This window comes from Podarcis bocagei, assembly GCF_964188305.1.
Source record: "Podarcis bocagei genome assembly, chromosome: 13".
Lineage (NCBI taxonomy): Eukaryota > Metazoa > Chordata > Lepidosauria > Squamata > Lacertidae > Podarcis > Podarcis bocagei.
Genome location: NC_138138.1, coordinates 16,464,207 through 16,482,766, shown reverse-complemented (window position 1 = coordinate 16,482,766; position 18,560 = coordinate 16,464,207). Strand labels below are relative to the sequence as shown.

The window sequence follows — 18,560 nt, the reverse complement described above, 5'->3', positions numbered from 1 at the left end:
ATATGACATAACAGCAGATCTACAGATGCCTAGGAAACTGCTCAACTATAGATCTCCTCTTAAACGCAGCAGCTGACTTTTCCAAAGAGGGAAGGAAAGGCACTTCAGTTTGAAGAGGAAAAGGGTAGGCAAGGAATGCCAGAGTGGGGGGAAAGGAGTAGAGTGAAGAAACCGCAGCTTAGTTGAGTGTTTACCCTGGCTATTTTGGAGCCGTTTTTAATCTGCTTGAACCAAATCAAACACTGTTGATATCAGTTTGAATGGAGCAAGAATCAAATATGGGATTATAAAGGAATGGGGCCCAGATAGCGACTCCTACGTGACACTACAATGTTTATTTCAGCGCAAGGCAAAAAGCTGCTGTTGTGCTAATGCGTTTGGCAGGGGTGGAAAACGCTCCACGCTGCAACCCCTGATAACGCAGCGATTAAGTGCAGCACGGCCTGTAAGTATGGGAATCTGCAACCAGAAGAGAACGGGCCAACTGTTCGGCGATGTGCTCAAACCTGAGCACGTGGCACAGCCTTCCTCAGGTCTCCTGCAGTTTACAGAGCCCGCTTTGCTGGCTGCAAGGTGGGGTATCGTCTCTACATGTTTATCTCTAGCTACCTATAAGCAGGGGTGGCCCTGTGGTCTAAACCACAGAGCCTAGGGCTTGCCGATCAGAAGGTCGGCGGTTCGAATCACCGCGTTTGAATCCCCGTTGCTCGGTCCCTGCTCCTGCCAACCTGGCAGTTTGAAAGCATGTGCAAGTAGATAAATAGGTACCGCTCCGGCGGGAAAGTAAAGTGTGTTTCCGTGCGCTGCTGTGGTTCGCCAGAAGTGGCTTAGTCATGCTGGCCACATGACCCAGAAGCTGTACGCCGGCTCCCTCGGCCAATAAAGCGAGATGAGCGCCACAACCCCAGAGTCGGTCATGACTGGACCTAACGGTCAGGGGCCCCTTTACCTTTACTTTACCTATAAGCAGACAGAGTACTACTGCCCAGCTTCCAGTTTTTGCCTTTTCCTGTTGTGCAAACGAACAAAAGCATTCATGAGCAACATTCCTTTTTAACCAGGCCTTTGGTTGATCTGATTTAAATCCTATGCCCCTCTAATATGTGGTTTTTGGGGGCAGCTATTGGGTTGTTGTTTTTATTATGTATTTTGTGGTTTTATATCTTGATTTTATTCAGTGAACTGCCCTGAGACCCCTGGGCATAGGGTGGTATATAAATAAAAATTAATAAAAATAAAATAAAATGAGATATTTGGAGATGGGGGCAGGTTACAATGTGAGTCAGTCAATCTTGTTCAATGGAATTTATGGCATTGCCATCGTAATCTTTGTAAGCCTACACTTGTACCCATGAAGACTAGAAACTTTTAAAATTAAAAACTGAGAATCTCATATCCTTTGCTGTTGTGCAGGGTGCTTGCTACAGCCTATTATTTGTGAACTGACCCAGTGGCCCCGATTGTGATAAAACCTTTTTTTATAAGTGCCTTTTGCAAGTAACTTTGCAAATATATTATACTTCCAATGGCAGCCAGGGTGTCCCTGTAGAAACGTACCTACTGAGCCGGCAGTTCTGCCCCAAACCTTTTGCACCAAGAGCTAGCTTCTGCAAAGTGGAGGGTGACTGCTGCCATCCATTACCCTGAATATTTTACTATGGTTCAAAAATGAGTTACCTTGCTGTCTAGCCTTCGGGATCTGCTTATTCTAAATAAGAGGCAGGCACACAGTTTCCGAAAAAGAAGATCTTTTTGGCCCATGAAGATTTCTACTTGTTTCAGCCATGGCAGGACAATACTCTCCTTGCATCCTGGGACTATATTAAGGTAAAATAAATCAAATCCGCTCAGCTGACCACAACGTTCATGTATGTAACCTGGTTCGTAAGAACACCAAGTGGGTCTGCAGGTCCACAGACTGCACAGTCGTGCAGTTTTCTTAGGTTCCGTCACGATTGCACAGGGGTTCTGTGACCACATGAACGTGCACCGCTCCTGTGAGCAGCGCATGACAACCGCATGCCAATGTCCTCTAAACCTGCATGGGGCACAGAGAGACAGCCCACCACCTGGCTGAAGAATTACATCGCATCTCGGCACCGTGTGGCTTTGTAAGCACCCCTTCAGCACCAAGGGCCCGAGTCCACGTATGCTAAATCTGAGCCATCTCACGATGCTGTAAGGAGAGAACATGACCAGTCCAGAAGGCAGGAGGTTCGCCATTACGTTGGGAGTCTATGAAGAAAGGCAGTCAGTCCATCACAGTCCGCTGAGAAGTTCTCTCGCTGCTCACGTCAGGTACTGCACTATGAGGAACATGAGCACGCAGGTCACGATCATGCCTCCGATCATGAAGTACTTATCCTGGAAGGCACGTTTCTCAGTGAGGCGCATGACTGTGTTGGATAAGCCGAGCATGTTTACAACATCCAGGATTTTCTTCTGGGTGCCCTGAAGGTCAGAGAGAGCAAGAGAGAAAGAGAAGCAGCAACGTTAGGGAAACGAACAGGCAGACTCTCTGAATGGCTTCGGCATCCTCCACAGTCAGAGGTTGTTTACTGAGAATCATAGAATTGTAGAGTTGGAAGGGCCCCACACGGTCATCTAGTCCAATCTCAGCTAAAGCATCCATGACAGGTGGCCATCCAAGCAGAATGAGCTTTTACAGAGCAAGGACTTGCTTTCCACATCCCTCTGAATTGCAGGGCCCACTCCACCTTCCCATCTCCTTTCCTCTGCCTCCATGCTCCCCTGCTGATCTTCTGTTGTCACAAGTTGGTTAGGTTTATCATGCCATCCCAAAACCATACTTTCAACACTTAATTTTTTTGGGGGGAAGGGGGAATATGGAACCCTCTGTTTGATTTAGCAGTTTCCTTTCCAGGAACACTTTTAGACAAATGGACATACAGTTTTTTTAAAAAAATGGCAGCACCGGTGCTCTCACAAAGCATCTTAGGCTGGGTAGCAACAGGGTTGTGGGTTATGGCCCATATGCTGGAAGGTCAGTGCCAGAGAGGCACAGCTCTCACCAGGAAAGCACAACCTGTCTCATGGCTATCACCCATCTGCTTTTCCATGCAGGTTTTACCTGTGCTCTGATAGGACCAGGAAGCAGGAGGAGGAAAGGCCTTCCACCAATCGGAATCAGCACAGTAACACACAAAGGTATATGGCTCCTCCCTTCACCAGGAGTCAGAAATCACAGGTAGGCCAGGGGGATATGGAACAAAATGCCGCAGTGGAGAATGCCTTTTTTTAAAAAGAAAACTTTGGTGGCCACATTCCATATACAGTGGTACCTCGGTTCTCAAATGTAATCTGTTCCAGAAGCCTGTTTAGTTTCCAAAAGGTTTGAAAACTAAGGTGTGGCTTCCCATTGGTTGCAAGAGCTTCTTGCACTCAGTGGAAGCTGCGTCTCACGTTTGGGTTCTGAAAAAAGTTAGAAAACAGAAGCATTTACTTCCAGGTTTTCGGCATTCGAGAACCGAAACATACGACAATGGAGGAGTTTGGGAACCGAGGTATCACTGCATATATATACAGTGGTACCTCGGAACTCAAACGTAATCCGTTTTGGAACACCGTCCAACTTCCGAAATGTTTAGAGTTCTGAAGCACGGCTTCCGATTGGCTGACAGCTAGGTTTTTGCACAGTGGAAGCTGTGTTGGACGTTCGTGTTCTGAAAACCAGAGCACTTACTTCTGGGTTTTTGGCAATCGGGAGCCAAAACGTTCAGGAACAGAGCTGTTCGAGTTCCGAGGTACCACTGTATTTCACTTTTAAAATTGTGTTTGGTGAAGGCTTTCACTTCACTGAGGTCCTACCTTAGGAAGCCAGAATTATGCTGAAGACTCATGTAACCCCAATGCTTCTTTTTCCACAGGGAATCTGTCCTGGAGCAGTGCCACAATTGGTGTGATGGAAAAATCGGGAGTGGCTCCAAGAACAGCAGCAAAGGCATGTCGTTGTGTAGGACAACAGTGAGAAGAGAGCCAAGAAATGCTACAGGTGTGATACCTCTGTGCTACCTACTGAGATGCAGCTACACAAAGAATGCGAATTCTCACCCCAGAACTCTGAAAAGGAGCATTCCACATTTCCATCTAGAAATATTCAGCCTGTGAGCTTCCATCTAGGGAGAGCCACGTCGATATGCTCATCTGATCCGATGTGATTACCAACGGGATGCTAAAAGGCTACAGTTCATTTCCAGGGTGACATCACTCCAAAATGAACATTCAAGCCTGCAAGGTCACATCCTGTAACGCCTTAAGAGGCGAGAGACTGCTGGAGTGGGTGTTTGGACAGCTGTGTTCCAAGTGGGGCCAGGGCAGCGCAGGGAAGCGGTTTCTCTAGCTTGGCAGGAATATCAGGGGTTGCCCAGTGGCTCAAGCCTACCACACCCAGCCTGCTTCTTCTAGAGGAAAAGGGCTGGGGTTGGAATAAAAACAGGCACGGGGTTGGGAAACGGCATTTACGTCAGCGGCTACCGAGGACACTTGAGCTTTTAACCTCTGCACGGCAGGGAGTGGTGGCTGGGGAGACAATAGCACCGGGCGTGGCTTAGGGACCCCAGAAGCTGTGTGCCATTGATAGTGGAGTGCCCAGAGAACAGGGCAGAGAGTTAGGAAGAAGACCCCGAGGGTAGACAGTGATGGAGATGCAAGGAGGCAGAACGACTGGTTGAAGGGTGGAAGGAGACCAGAGCCAGCAATAGCTAGAGGAGGAGGAGGGCAAACAGTGGAGTGAAGGAACGGTGGGCCAATGAGAAGAGGGAAGGTAGGGAAAACCTCATATGCAAATAGTCTTGCTCTTTTTAGGAACCGCTGGCATGGAGGATCCTGATTCAGGAAAAGGTTTTGGGTAGGATAGGCAACCTTCAGATTCTCTTTTAATTCACAAGAAGCTGCCTTATACCAGGAACAAAGGAATTATCCAGCTTAGCCTTTTACTGTCTGCTTTCCCCATGGTCTCAGGCAGATCCTTTTAACAGGTGGAGCCAAGGTTGCTGAACCTGGGACCCTCTGTATGCAAAGTATTTTCTCCCCCCCCCCCCCGCCCACAGCTTTGCCCCCTCCCTGGACTGATATTCAGAGCTTCAACCTGTCGGGATTTCTTGTAGCTTCGTTGTGCACTGCTGTGAATTTGGACAGAGTTTTGCAAATTTACTCCTGGATGAGTAAATTTGCAAAACTCTGTCCAAATTTGCAGCAGTGTACAACGAAGCTACAAGAAATCCCGGCAGGTTGAATTAATGATACAATTGCAACATGTGAAATTTGAGTGTATCTGAAAGCCTCAAGTGCAACTACGGCAGTGGCGGGTTCAAAAGGGGCAGAAGCTTGGTTTTGCCATAGGGGGGGGGGGACAGAGGAGTGACAGGGTGACCGAAGAGAGGCTGGAGAAGAGACACAGAAGGCGAGAATGAAAAGAACCTGCACCTGAGTTTTACTTTTCAGAATTCTGGAAAGTTATCAGAATTAAAAGAGGGGGAAGAAGAAAAAGTGGGTGCCTACTCCCTATATATATATATATATATATATATGCTTTCGTAGATTTTCACGGGTACAGGAATGCAGGTTTTGGTGTCTTCGGGTGTCTTCCCGTGTAAGAGTTGGGGTGTCTAGGCGACGTTTCGACGAGGTCTCACTCGTCATCTTCAGGCTGGTGCTTTCGGCTTCTTGTTACTGGAACAGAGCAGGATCTCAGTGTTTGAGTTCCTATAAATACTGTTGAGGGGGTGTGGTGTATAGCCTCCAACGTTCTGGGCAGAGAGGAAGTTCCCAGGTTAGTGTGTCTTTTCTTCTTTTGTTCATTAATTACTTGAGGGATATCTTGAGTGATTTCTTGAGTGATATTCTGAGTACCACTTAGGAGGGTCATTAGGTGTGGATTAGTTGCTAAAGCTTTCGTGTCTTGACCTCTTGAGCTTGTGAAGAGTTTTTTCTGAGAAGATGGCTGTACTGCACTTAGTTGTGCTCTGGCTTGGCTTCGTGTATAGGGGCGAGCTGTGGTTTTGTGCCCTGTGCCAGCCAGATCTGTGTAGGGATTGCACAGGGCACAAAACCACAGCTCGCCCCTATACACGAAGCCAAGCCAGAGCACAACTAAGTGCAGTACAGCCATCTTCTCAGAAAAAACTCTTCACAAGCTCAAGAGGTCAAGACACGAAAGCTTTAGCAACTAATCCACACCTAATGACCCTCCTAAGTGGTACTCAGAATATCACTCAAGAAATCACTCAAGATATCCCTCAAGTAATTAATGAACAAAAGAAGAAAAGACACACTAACCTGGGAACTTCCTCTCTGCCCAGAACGTTGGAGGCTATACACCACACCCCCTCAACAGTATTTATAGGAACTCAAACACTGAGATCCTGCTCTGTTCCAGTAACAAGAAGCCGAAAGCACCAGCCTGAAGATGACGAGTGAGACCTCGTCGAAACGTCGCCTAGACACCCCAACTCTTACACGGGAAGACACCCGAAGACACCAAAACCTGCATTCCTGTACCCGTGAAAATCTACGAAAGCATATATATATATGTATATATATATATATATATATATATAAAAGCTGAAGGTCTCATCCTATGCCCACCTTTAATGTCATTCTCTGATCCCTCAGGCCCTGCAGAATGCTGGTCCCGCTGCCAATGAGATCGTCCATGCCACGGTGAGCATTTTGGAGGGACTCGTTATGCTGCAAGGTTTCATCGATCGGAATGGTGGTGTCAGAATCCTGCAAAGGGGGAGGAGGGAAGGGAAGCATGTTGGTTATCTTTCCTTGGCACTCTGAACCCAGAAGGACAAGGGTGTCAACAAAAGCCTGTGTTTTTGTTTTGTTTTTTTAAAAAAAGAATCGGCATTATTCTGCAGCAGTGAAGTTCAAACTTTCTGTCCTTACATTTTCCACATAAGTGTGACTGCCACAAAATCGAGCTGTCGCTCCATGTGTCCTCAAAGACTAAGTAAACTCCCTATGTATTACAGGAGAAGATTGGCAGTGGTGGGAAAGTTGCCTCGTGTGAGTTTGGACATCGTTGCTGATCTCCTTAAGTGCTAAACCCCATGATTTCTCGCCACCCAAAAAGACCCCATTTGAGAACATTGGGACATGGGAGGGAGGCGAATATTAGCACAAATCCACTGGTTTTACAGGAGGACATACGTTAGTGGTGAATGTTCGGGCCAGAAGCTCCTCCCGCTGCCTCTCTTGCTGCTCCCGTGCATAACGCCGGTGCTGGAAGTTCCTCAACGCCGTCTGCAGATGCTGGATATCGTATTTCAGCTGATCAACTCGTCTGAGAACGACAAGTCACAGAAAGGAGGAAGAAAGCCATGAGCTTTGATTTTCATGTAAATACAAGAACAACGTCTAGCTACAGTAACTTGTCCTATGGTACATTCTTATTAAGTTTCATATGCAGCACACAAGCAATACAGTCGTACATTGGAAGTCGAATGGAATCAGTTCCGGAAACCAAAGCACGGCATCTGATTGGCTACAGGAAGCTCCTGCAGCCAATCAGAAGCCATGTTGGACGTTCGGGTTCCAAAGAACCTTTGCAAATTCACTTCCGGGTTTGCAGTGTTCAGGAGTCTAAAATGTCTGAGTACCAAGTCGTTCGGGATCCAAGGTACAACTGTACATTTATTTATACATTATCAATTCAAATATAGTCTCCACAGAGATTCTTGTGCTGTGGGTGGAATAAAAGTATCTTCTGTCTTATTTATAAAGGAAAAGAAAGGAAGCCAAGTCTTGCCAAAAGTGTCTGTCCTTGAAGCGCCTTTAATTACCCATCTGTGGCATGTGAGGAATTACGATAGGGCTACATTATTCCAAATATTATTTACCCAGATTTCAATGGGGATTTCTATGGGTTGTTTCCAGTATCAGGCTACTGTGAATCAGGTTGCTGATAATAGAAAAAAAACCCACACACACAAAATCTCTGCATTAAAGGCTATTGTTTACATTTGAGTCTAATGTGAATAAGGCAAGAGCTGAATTGGGTGGAAGGGATTGCTGCGTAATTGTGGAAATAATAGGAAACACCTTTTTCTAAAAGGAGCATGTTATCATGCAACTCCACCAAGCATGAAAATATGAACCTATCACTCTGCAGCCTTCCCAGCAAGAGGAGAGATGCTAGTGTTTATTTTGGCTAGGCGAGTCCAGTGCCAGCAAAATATAATTTTAAGTGAAGCCTCCTGAAGACGAGCAGAGATTGTTCGTAGGGTTGGATTGTGCCAACCTGATTGCCATGTATGACCTGCAATTATGATCCCCAAGTCTCTTTCCCATACCGCCCAAAGGCTTCCTGTATCAGCAGGTTTCTTTCCTTAAGAGCTCAGTTTTAAGCTGCCTTCAAGTTCTATTGGAAATCAGTGCAATTAAGAAAACATTCACAGGCACAAGAAAGAGAAAAGCCTGCCACATAGCCTGATTTGTTCATAATAATAAATTTATTGCCCTGCACCTTCTATCCCATATGGAAGGCAGCAAGCAATGCACAACAACAACAACAACAACAACAACAACAACAACAACAACAACAACTTGCCCTGAGAACAGGCCAGAAGGCTGCACCACTATATGTGCCAAGACACAGGAAGTAGTTTGGGTGGGCGAGGAAGAAGGTAACTCACAGCTTGGCGTTCTGCCGCTTGCTAGGAGGTTCCTTGTTACAAAAGATTTCCAACCGTTCCAAGTTGCTGAAGATCCTGTCTATTCGCGCCTGGATTTCGTTTTCCACCACTGAAAGAGGAGATGAGGGGGAAAGGTAAGAAACATCAGGGCCAGATGGACACTTGCAGTTTTAACCAGCACAATACCTTCTTGCCAGGCTTTGCCAGTTAAGCCTTGCCCACGCTGTGTGAAATGGGAGATTTCTACCAGGGAACGTGGCAGGTGGTCGTGTTCCTAGTGCCACCCATCATGGAGCTAGGTGGAGGAGGTGCCCACCACAACCATCGGGCCAAGGACTGCAAGGAATGCCCTGCCACTTCAGCCACTCGTCAGTAGCAGTATTGCAAACATTTGTTTGGAGTATTTTATGGAATGTGGAAAATAAAGCAACAAAACAAGGAACAAATCCTCTCTATTCAGGGCATGATGGGCAAATAAGCATACATTTTGGTGGGGGGGCAGTACATTATAATATGTATGTGTGTGTGTGTGTGTGTGTGTGTGTGTGTGTGTGTATATATATATATATATATATATATATATATATATATATATCCAGAGATTCATGCTGTCCAAATTTCTGCTGCTGTTGACAGCAAATATTCTTGCTGCCAACATATGAGATGCATTTGTGAGAAATAACCACCTGTGGGTTCTTTTTTCACTGCAGGATTCTGATACTGTGCATAACCTTCTCGGAAATTACAACTGTCCAAAAGTTTCTTAGCTAGGTAGCAGTGTCCAAAGCGTTCAAGTGCCCAAGTCACCTTTGTGTTACTGACTACTGCTACCAGAGGACACTTGTATCAAGTCTTTAAATTTACATTTTAATTCCCTCTTTGGACTCATAAACCAAGATAATAAAGCAAGCTCTGCTAAAAAAAGCTGCTATTATTATTATTATTATTATTATTATTATTATTATTATTATTATCTGTCCTTTATGTTTTCCACAATCCTGATAAAAAGTTAGCCAGAATCTTTGCATTTTAGAGCACTATCACCAAAGTTGATTATACAATCATAGAACTGGAAGGCGCCACAACAGACAGCTAGTTCAAGCCCCTGTCATTCAGGAGACTTTTGCCCAACATGGGGCTCGAACCTCTCCAACAATTTGGGCCAGCCTGTAGGGACACATGAGAGAGCCGTACAGGGGTCATGTACTAACTACGGTATATTTCAGTGTGGTTTCTCTCAAGTTTGTTGGACTCCAACTCCCATCAGTCCCAGCCAGGATGGCCAATGATAAAGCAGCTGTGGTCCAATAACCACTGGAGGGCCACATGTTACCCACCATAGTCATAGAAGAATGCTTCTTCTAAAATGTGACCTGCCAGCCACATCTCTTTTTTTGCAATTATTTGTATGTTGAAGTGCCTTTCCAAAAGGCAATTTACACCACTGGGCTAATGAGAATATAAAAACTCTACCACCCATGGCTTTCCCCATACCCTACCCCTCACTCAGTACAGCAAAATGGAATCAGAGAATTGTAAGTCGGAAGGGACCCCCTTCAACCCCCTGCAACAAAGGAATCCTGCCACAGCGATCCCTTGGTGGGCTTGAACTTCCAACCTTCTGGCTAGCAGCCATACGCACAGACCCATTACACCACCTAAAGGTCAAAACATATTAATGGTTTCACTTGGGCACATATTGGAAACACGGGTCAGGGAGCACTGGCCAAGCCAACGGTGAGGTTACCCTCTTCCATTAATTACTCACAGTGGACTGACTGCTTGTCTGATGTCTCGAGGCGGCCCATGTATGACTGGACCTCATGGACCTGCCTGTTGAAAAGAAGAAAAGTTCTAGTCAATCACAAGGGTTCCGGCAGAAAAGGAGGGTTTCTCAAGAAGGCAAACACATGGCAGAAATGAATCATCAGTGCTCAGAGCAATCAGAATATTGAAGCAAAACCCCTGTTATAACAGTAAAAATACTGTGCAAGTCAAGGGTAGCCAACATGTCGTGGGACTACAATTCCCATCATCCCTGACAGTGCGGGCTGGAGCTGATGGGAGTCCAACAACGTCCACAAGGTACTATGATGGCCATCCTGGCAGTATGGAATCTCATACTTTGCAGAACAGATTTCCTAAACATTTCTCATATACAGTGGTACCTTGGTTCTCGAACGTAATCCGTTCCGGAAGTCCGTTTGACTTCCGAAACGTTCGAAAACCAAGGCGCGGCTTCCGATTGGCACAGATGCCCCGGAAACCCTAGCTGACAACCGCATTGGACATTCGGCTTCTGAAAAACAGTTGAAAACTGGAACACTTACGTCTGGGTTTTCGGTGTTCGGGAGATGAAATGCTCAAGTACCAAGGCACTCGAGAACCAAGGTTTCACTGTATTCTCTGAAATCTTTACAAGGCAACAAGGACACAGGCAAAAGCAGAAATACAAAAAGCAACCTGCCTCATCACTTGTGGTAAGAATTGCCTCCAGGTGACTAGAGAGGGAATATTTGCAAAAGATGGCACTACTCTTCTTCTTATGGCAGAAATGACTGGCCTGGGTGTGGGGAAATGGTTTGGGGGGTTTTTAAGGCCACAAATTTATGCAGTCTTGATGACAATGCTGGGTTCGCATGAACTTCTTTCCATTTTTAGAAATGCACTGCTTCAAAAATTAGGTTGCAACGTAACAAACTGATAAATATCTGTCAAATCAGTCAATTGGAAAGGCTAGAATACCAGTCCAACCTAAAATCAAATTTGTAATTAGCAATTTTCAGGTGAATATCTTTGGGGAAGCATCTATATTTGTGCACACAAGCATGCTGAGAATTTAATATGCTAACCATATTCTATACCATCATTCTGCCCCACCCCCTAAAATCTGAACAGAATCTTACTCCTTTGAATTGTCTTGTCTTAATATATTTACAATAATTAAATTGAAGATAACTTCAAACAAATTCAAAGTCTGACTTGGAAATTAACATTTTAAAACACATTCAATATGTGTATTTCAGTTCAGTATTTCAGTTCAACCATATTATGGCTATTGGGAAAATATCTGAAATATTTATGTAGCATGTAAAATTAACACAGCCTATTTTGACCTTCTTTTCTATGTGTTTGTCAAATAAATATGCTATATGAATGAAACCTCAATGTATTTAAGGCAGCAGAAAGTTTCCAGATGCAAAGCTGGTTAGAAATCTCTTTCCATTGGCTAAAGGAGCATCCAAATTCTGAATGAACACTGTTGCACTTGAGCCGCTCTACTCTATAGGCAACAAAGTTAAAAGCTGGGATTTCTCGCCGTGATTATCTGGCACTTCTCTTTGGGATCTCCTCCAAAACAAAGAGTGGGAATGGTATGGTGGGAATGGCTCAGCCCTGCCAACTAGAAAACCTGTTTTGGAAACAGACTGAGGATATCAGGCCAGAGGCAGAGAAAAGGCAACGGGACGTGGGAGATCAGGGAGGGCAAGGAGGGGAAGAATGCTCTGCCCCACGGGCACCTCCTGGAAACGGATGCGTGGCAGAAAAATCACTTGAGCACACCAAGAGAATGACTAAAGGCAGGGGTCAACAAAAGGGGGGGGGATCATGAGACTCAGCATCTGACAAAGAGAAGCAGCTCAGGTGTGCTAGAGTCTGATGGGCAAGACAGAAAGGCTGCAACACTTTTTTTGTTTTGTTTAGTCGTTTAGTCGTGTCCGACTCTTCGTGACCCCATGGACCAGAGCACGCCAGGCACTCCTGTCTTCCACTGCCTCCCGCAGTTTGGTCAGACTCATGTTTGAAGCTTCGAGAACGCTGTCCAGCCATCTCGTCCTCTGGCGTCCCCTTCTCCTTGTGCCCTCAATCTTTCCCAACATCAGGGTCTTTTCCAGGGAGTCTTCTCTTCTCATGAGGTGGCCAAAGTATTGGAGCCTCAGCTTCAGGATCTGTCCTTCCAGTGAGCACTCAGGGCTGATTTCCTTCAGAATGGATACGTTTGATCTTCTTGCAGTCCATGGGACTCTTAAGAGTCTCCTCCAGCACCATAATTCAAAACACTGCAACACTAGCAATGCCATTGAGAGCCATTCGCTTTGCAAGCACCTTCTTGGAAATCATCCCAGCCAACTATCACTAGAGCCTAGAAGGGATCAAGGACTGATTCAGGGGAAGCCCCAGTTGCTGGATGCCAACTCCCATCAGCCCCAGTCAGCATGGCCAATGGTCATAGGTGCTGAGAGTCCAACAACGTCAACATCTGGAGGGCACCCGCTTGGCTACCCCTGGATCTGTCTGTTTCTGCTGGTTTGGGACAGAGAATTGAATGAGATGGCCTTCAGTCCAACTCTTTATGATTTACTCAACTATCTCTAGCTCATTTTCATTTTAGTCAACACAAACAGGCTCCACCAGGTGAGAAAACAAGCATGACAACAGCAACCTCTGAAGTCTCCACAACCTTGCTTAGCGTTTTAACGTTTGGAAGGTTTTCAAGAACATGCCAACTCAACATCTGAGCACATGCCAAAACTGAGCACATGGTATGTCCATGACTAGCTCTGGATATTTAAAAAGAAAAGAAAAACACCATAAGGGCATGTAATGTTCTTTTCATCAGATTGTCAAGGTGTATGGTTTTTAAAGCTTTAAAGATTAAACAGCGTAAGATGCAGGAATGTAGGACTTCGCTACAAAGTTCAGTGCTAGACTGTAGAAATAGGCTGGAACTGCACTCGCCAACATGGTGCCCATGGGCATAACGGCACCCTTGAGGCCTTTCCCTGGCACCCACAAAGCCCTGAACACCCCACTTTGTCATGAAGTGTCATGGGCTGTTATCTCCCCCAACCCACTGAAAACTACAGAGTTGTAAAGGAAGAAGATGGAAAAATAATGCTCTTTCCCGCTTCCTCTTTCAGCATGATATATAGTTTTCAAGCTCGGATCAGCAGCTTAACAGACTATAAAGTGTCTGAGGTAAAAGGGAACAAGAAGCAAGTAACCAAAGAGAGAAAGGGAATGGAGACAGAGAGGGAGAAGGCATATATTGCTGGCATCCATCTGCCTCAAGAGACAATGGAAGAATGTACCATCAGAGATGAAGTCAAACCATTGGAAAGATACAGCAGCTGCTGTGGCTGTACAGACCAACATCGGAGGGACATGTTTTATTGCAGCTGGGGCAGATGAAGACATCTGGTTTCGCTGTTACAGATGAACACACATAAATGTTGGATCCAGTAAAATAGATCCTCTTGAAATTGAATACTTGTCTTATGAGTTCCCCTCATTCCCCAATCATCATCAAATCTATCTCCACTGACCAAAGTATAAAAGTCACATATCTGGTGCTTTCCAGCACCACCATGATACAACAGGGATTCAAGATGCATGAATTCTTATAGATCCTCCTATTTCTCCTGAAAACTACCACCAAGTGATAGGAGACCGTTTTATCCACAAATGTACTCCGTGGTTTGTTGACGGTTTTAACATCCCAGGCAAAAGTCATGAAGATCCATGCCTTGGGTCTGTGGTATTCATACTGTGTGTTGCGCTACTTTAAGCTTTAATATAATGGTGGGTTTTGGAGGATGCTGTGGATATCATGCAAATTCAAGAGGAGCCATATTAGTTCCACTGGTTCCAGCTTTTATCCAGACCCCTTGGAAGATCAAAGAGTCTGTGTGTGCTTACTCAGTCCGGGGCAAGAAAGAGAAGCCGAAGAAGTGGTGCCCATGGCACTCTTACCAGATTCCAAATTTGCTCATGGGTTCAAAAATATTGGCAACCCATTATGGCAAAGAATCACACTAGGATTAGAAGGGTGATGGCAAAGAAGAGTCTGTTTTAAAGAGGCACTGTGTTTAACACTCAGGATTTTGAAAATCTGAAAGCCATCCCTTCCACCCAGGTCAGAGTTGAGTTTGTCAGAACACAGCTACTACTCAAAGCTATACACAATACAAAAGGAATGTGTCTATGGCCAGGGGGAGGGGGGAATCCACTGTGACCCAGTGCCTAGAGAACAGAGTCTGGACCTTGTGTAGTTTAAACTACACGTGTAAATCTGGGGAATCAAAGTACAGCTCAATCTTAGATTTTAATGGCATAGCAATCACTCTATTAGTTTCAGTCTCGGTTGCCCAGTATCCAAATAGATGACCTTTGAGTTGTTACAAGGATGAACAAGATACAAGTGAGAAACCCTCTGCACATTTCTTGTCCCCATTTCTCTGAGTGTAAGACCCATACAACTCAATGAGACTTACCTCTGAGTAGACATGAATAAGATTACACAGTAAACAATGGTTAACCATCACCTGACTCCTGATACCAGGACTACTTACTCCCCTTCTCAATTATGAAGTCTCTCATAGTAGGTGGGACAAGGAAAGATTTCCAACAGCAGCCCTCGTGACAGTCACTAAGGTGGTGATCTCCCTTTTCTTCTACCCTCCAGAGCCCCAAGTGTATCCACCAATTTAACTGGTGCTGATTTCAGGCAGAAACAGCTCCAAAGTAGTCCCTATTTGTGAACCTCTGTCTTGACATCTGATGTTACCCTTTGGTATCCCATATCAATGACTGTTTCCTCCCTTCTTCCCAACATGGATACTCAGCCTGCTTCCCAAGCTTCACGCTGCTTCTACCCCTACACAAAGAATCATCATCCTTATTCTTTCCTGTTCTCGCTTCCCTCCCAATATGCCCCCAATTATTTATCCCCATCCTGCTGTTCACAATCTCCCCCACCCAGGGCTGTGTTTTCAAAACTTCTTATTTCTGAATTGAAATGGAGGCCTACCCAGTGGGATTTAGCTGCTGAACGAGATTACAGTGATGAGCCGCATTATGCTAAAACTTACGCCATCTGACCCAAAGGCTCTGTGGAACAGCATGGTGAGACAAATGTAAGAAAATGGGGTGGGAATAATAAAGCCCATGCCCTTTTTTTCAGCTGGAACTCACTGGAACTGAGTTCCGTCACATCTTTGGTGTGTTCTGGCACCTCTGTGCGACAGAGACAGAGGGTTGCATGGTGCTCGGAGTTGCGCGGTGGAGGCAGCAGTTTATATTTTTTGCCGTGGCAGTGCAGCAAAACTTTTTTAGGTCCTCCCCCTAAAAAAAATCTCAACAAGTGCCTATGCAGCAGATCTCATGGCAGGAAGCAAATCCTCCTGAGCGACAGATGGGCGTGAAACTCCAGTGCTTTTGAATACTGCTCTGTATCATTACATCTGGCCAACTGATGCAAAGAAGAACTACTGGCCGCTCTAGCTTTTGCTAGCAGAACTTTTTTGGTGGCGTAAACAGACGCACCCCCACCCACCCTACTTATCAAAAGCTTCTACCACTGTCTTTGCTGTTCGGCCGAGAATCAGTGACAAAAGCGCCAAGGCTACACCCCCCAATATAGCAGGCGATGTGCTTCATATTCAGACACTGTCAGGCGAATGATTCAGAGACGTTGCATGAAGATCTTTCAGTGGGTAGGCAGGCAGGCACCAGAACCAGGTTACACTTCATTCAAATTGCCACAGACTTTTTACTTACGTGGCCTTCCACTCAGCCCCTCCTCCTCGATATAAATACAGTGGTACCTCGGGTTAAGAACTTAATTCGTTCTGGAGGTCTGTTCTTATCCTGAAACTGCTCTTAACCTGAAGCACCACTTTAGCTAATGGGGCCTCCTGCTGCTGCCGCACCGCCGGAGAACAATTTCTGTTCTCATCCTGAAGCAAAGTTCTTAACCCGAGGTACTATTTCTGGGTTAGCGGGGTCTGTAACCTGAAGCATATGTAACCTGAAGCGTATGTAACCCGAGGTACCATTGTACTCAATGCTGACCTGGTACAGCAGGGCTGTTGCTACGATTCACATATACGAACGGGGGGCATATAAATGCAGATTATGAGTTGGAATATTACTGCCCTCCGTCCCATTGCCATGGATATCACTCCCTTCCCCCACACCCACCCCACTGAAACCTCCCTCCACCCCACGGCTCTCCCTCGGTTTCCCCCCATTTACTGAAACACCTCCGCCCCGCCGCCGCCGCCTTCCCTCCCGAGAAGGAGGTACTCTGGTTATTACTATTATTATTATTACTATTATTATTACTACTGCAACCTCCCGCCCCGCACACGCACTTGTTGGTCTGGTGGTAAAGCGCCTCCATGGCGGCCGCTCGGCTGACTGGGCTCCCACACAGTTCCCACTCTTTAACACGTCACCCGGTCCCAGGCCGGCGCTTCCGGTTTCCGGCTTGCCGAAGGCCCCCGCTGTGACGTCACCCGCTCTGCGCCGCCTGCCCCTGCCAGCGCCTGAGCAACTGTTGCAGAAAAAGGAGGCGGGGAGCGGGGCGGAGTTGGCAGAAGAGGCAGCCGGGTTGATTTATATCAAATCAAGTTGCTGCGCTTTCCTAAGCAGGGGTTTTGGATTTAAGCTGCCTCCCCCCTACTACCACCACACACAGTTGATGTCAGTTTGCCATCATGCAGTACGTTTTCATATTTGCATGCGCTGCAATTGACATATGCAGCTGAATAATAACAATAATGGCAAAGTTACAGGTAGGTAGCCGTGTTGGTCTGCCATAGTCAAAATAAAAAAATTCCTTCCAGTAGCACCTTAAAGACCAACAAAGTTAGTTCTTGGTATGAGCTTTCGTGTGCATGCACACTTCTTCAGATAAGAATAATAATGGCAAAGTTCATTCCATCTCTCTCTTCCCGTTCTGCAAGAGTACAGTAGGCGAAAATGACCCTATCTGTCCTCAGACTGCATTTTGTTATTTTCACGTGCTGAAATGGACACTCGCAGCTGAATAATAAAACAATAATAACAGCGGCAAAGCTCTTTTCTCCTCTCTTTTCCTCAAGTGTTGTTGTTGTTTAGTCGTTTAGTTGTGTCCGACTCTTCGTGACCCCGTGGACCAGAGCATGCCAGGCCCTCCTGTCTTCCATTGCTTCCCGCAGTTTGGTCAAACTCATGTTCGTAGCTCGAGAACACTGTCCAACCATCTCGTCCTCTGTCGTCCCCTTCTCCTTGTGCCCTCCATCTTTCCCAACATCAGGGTCTTTTCCAGGGAGTCTTCTCTTCTCGTGAGGTGGCCAAAGTATTGGAGCCTCAGCTTCAGGATCTGTCCTTCCAGTGAGCATTCAAGGCTGATTTCCTTAAGAATGGATAGGTTTGATCTTCTTGCAGTCCATGGGACTCTCAAGAGTCTCCTCCAGCACCATAATTCAAAAGCATCAATTCTTCGGCGATCAGCCTTCTTGATGGTCCAGCTCTCACTTCCATACATCACTACTTCCTCAAGTGTAGAATAGGATAATGTTATTTGTCCTCTGCTCCAGAGATGCGTAGATCTCTGGGTAATCTGAAGTAGATCAGCAAGCAGGAGTGACAACTTGGCCCTGTGGCCGTGAGTGCCGTGCAGCGTTCATGGCCCTGGCACCAAAGTTTGTGGGTGTGCAACCCCTTCATGGGGAATTTTGTGGGTGTTCGGGAACCCAGGGCCCCAGGGAGTTGACACCTATGTCAGCAAGTATTTCTGATTCCCATGCCGCCAACAAAGCAACTCCTCCATCCCAGTTTCTTTGCTGGAATGAAGATTGGAAAGAGGTGGGAGGGTGTAGTCTAACAAAAAGTTGCCACACAAAAACTATTAACTCAGTTCAGTTCTTCTGTCTATAATTCTTTTTGCATCTGGTATCGGATTTCTGGGTCTCACGGTTCACTTCAACCTTCCTGAAGGTTGCTCACCACCCTTGTCCACCTTCCATTAAATTTGCTACTGTCGTTATTCTTCTCAGCACCCCCCACCCATGCCCACTCTCATGAAAGGGGAAAATTTATGTGAAGCACATTCATGCATTTAACAGAACCTCA

At 45.9% G+C, this 18,560-nt stretch overlaps 2 protein-coding genes across 4 annotated transcripts in view; both read right to left on the bottom strand.

Moving 5' to 3' along the window:
- Positions 1–1,772, bottom strand: part of LOC308571132 (la-related protein 6-like) — a 30,199-nt gene extending 28,427 nt beyond the window's left edge. For both annotated transcript variants that reach the window (XM_081166550.1, XM_081166548.1), the window contains exon 1: positions 1,678–1,772. The gene's annotated coding sequence lies outside the window, so the exon portion shown is untranslated. The remainder of the gene's footprint in view (positions 1–1,677) is intronic.
- On the bottom strand, positions 1,732–16,943 carry GOSR2 (golgi SNAP receptor complex member 2). Of its 2 annotated transcripts, XM_081166928.1 has the most exons (6): positions 16,817–16,943; positions 10,429–10,493; positions 8,661–8,769; positions 7,177–7,309; positions 6,607–6,747; positions 1,732–2,451 (listed from the first exon to the last, which is right to left on the bottom strand). In XM_081166928.1, the coding sequence occupies exons 1-6, from the start codon at positions 16,843–16,845 to the stop codon at positions 2,290–2,292; spliced, it is 639 nt and encodes a 212-aa protein (XP_081023054.1). In that variant the 5' UTR covers positions 16,846–16,943; the 3' UTR covers positions 1,732–2,289. The 2 variants fall into 2 exon arrangements, with proteins under 2 accessions (XP_081023054.1, XP_081023055.1); XM_081166929.1 differs by lacking the exon at positions 6,607–6,747.
- Between the last annotated feature and the right edge of the window lie 1,617 nt (positions 16,944–18,560).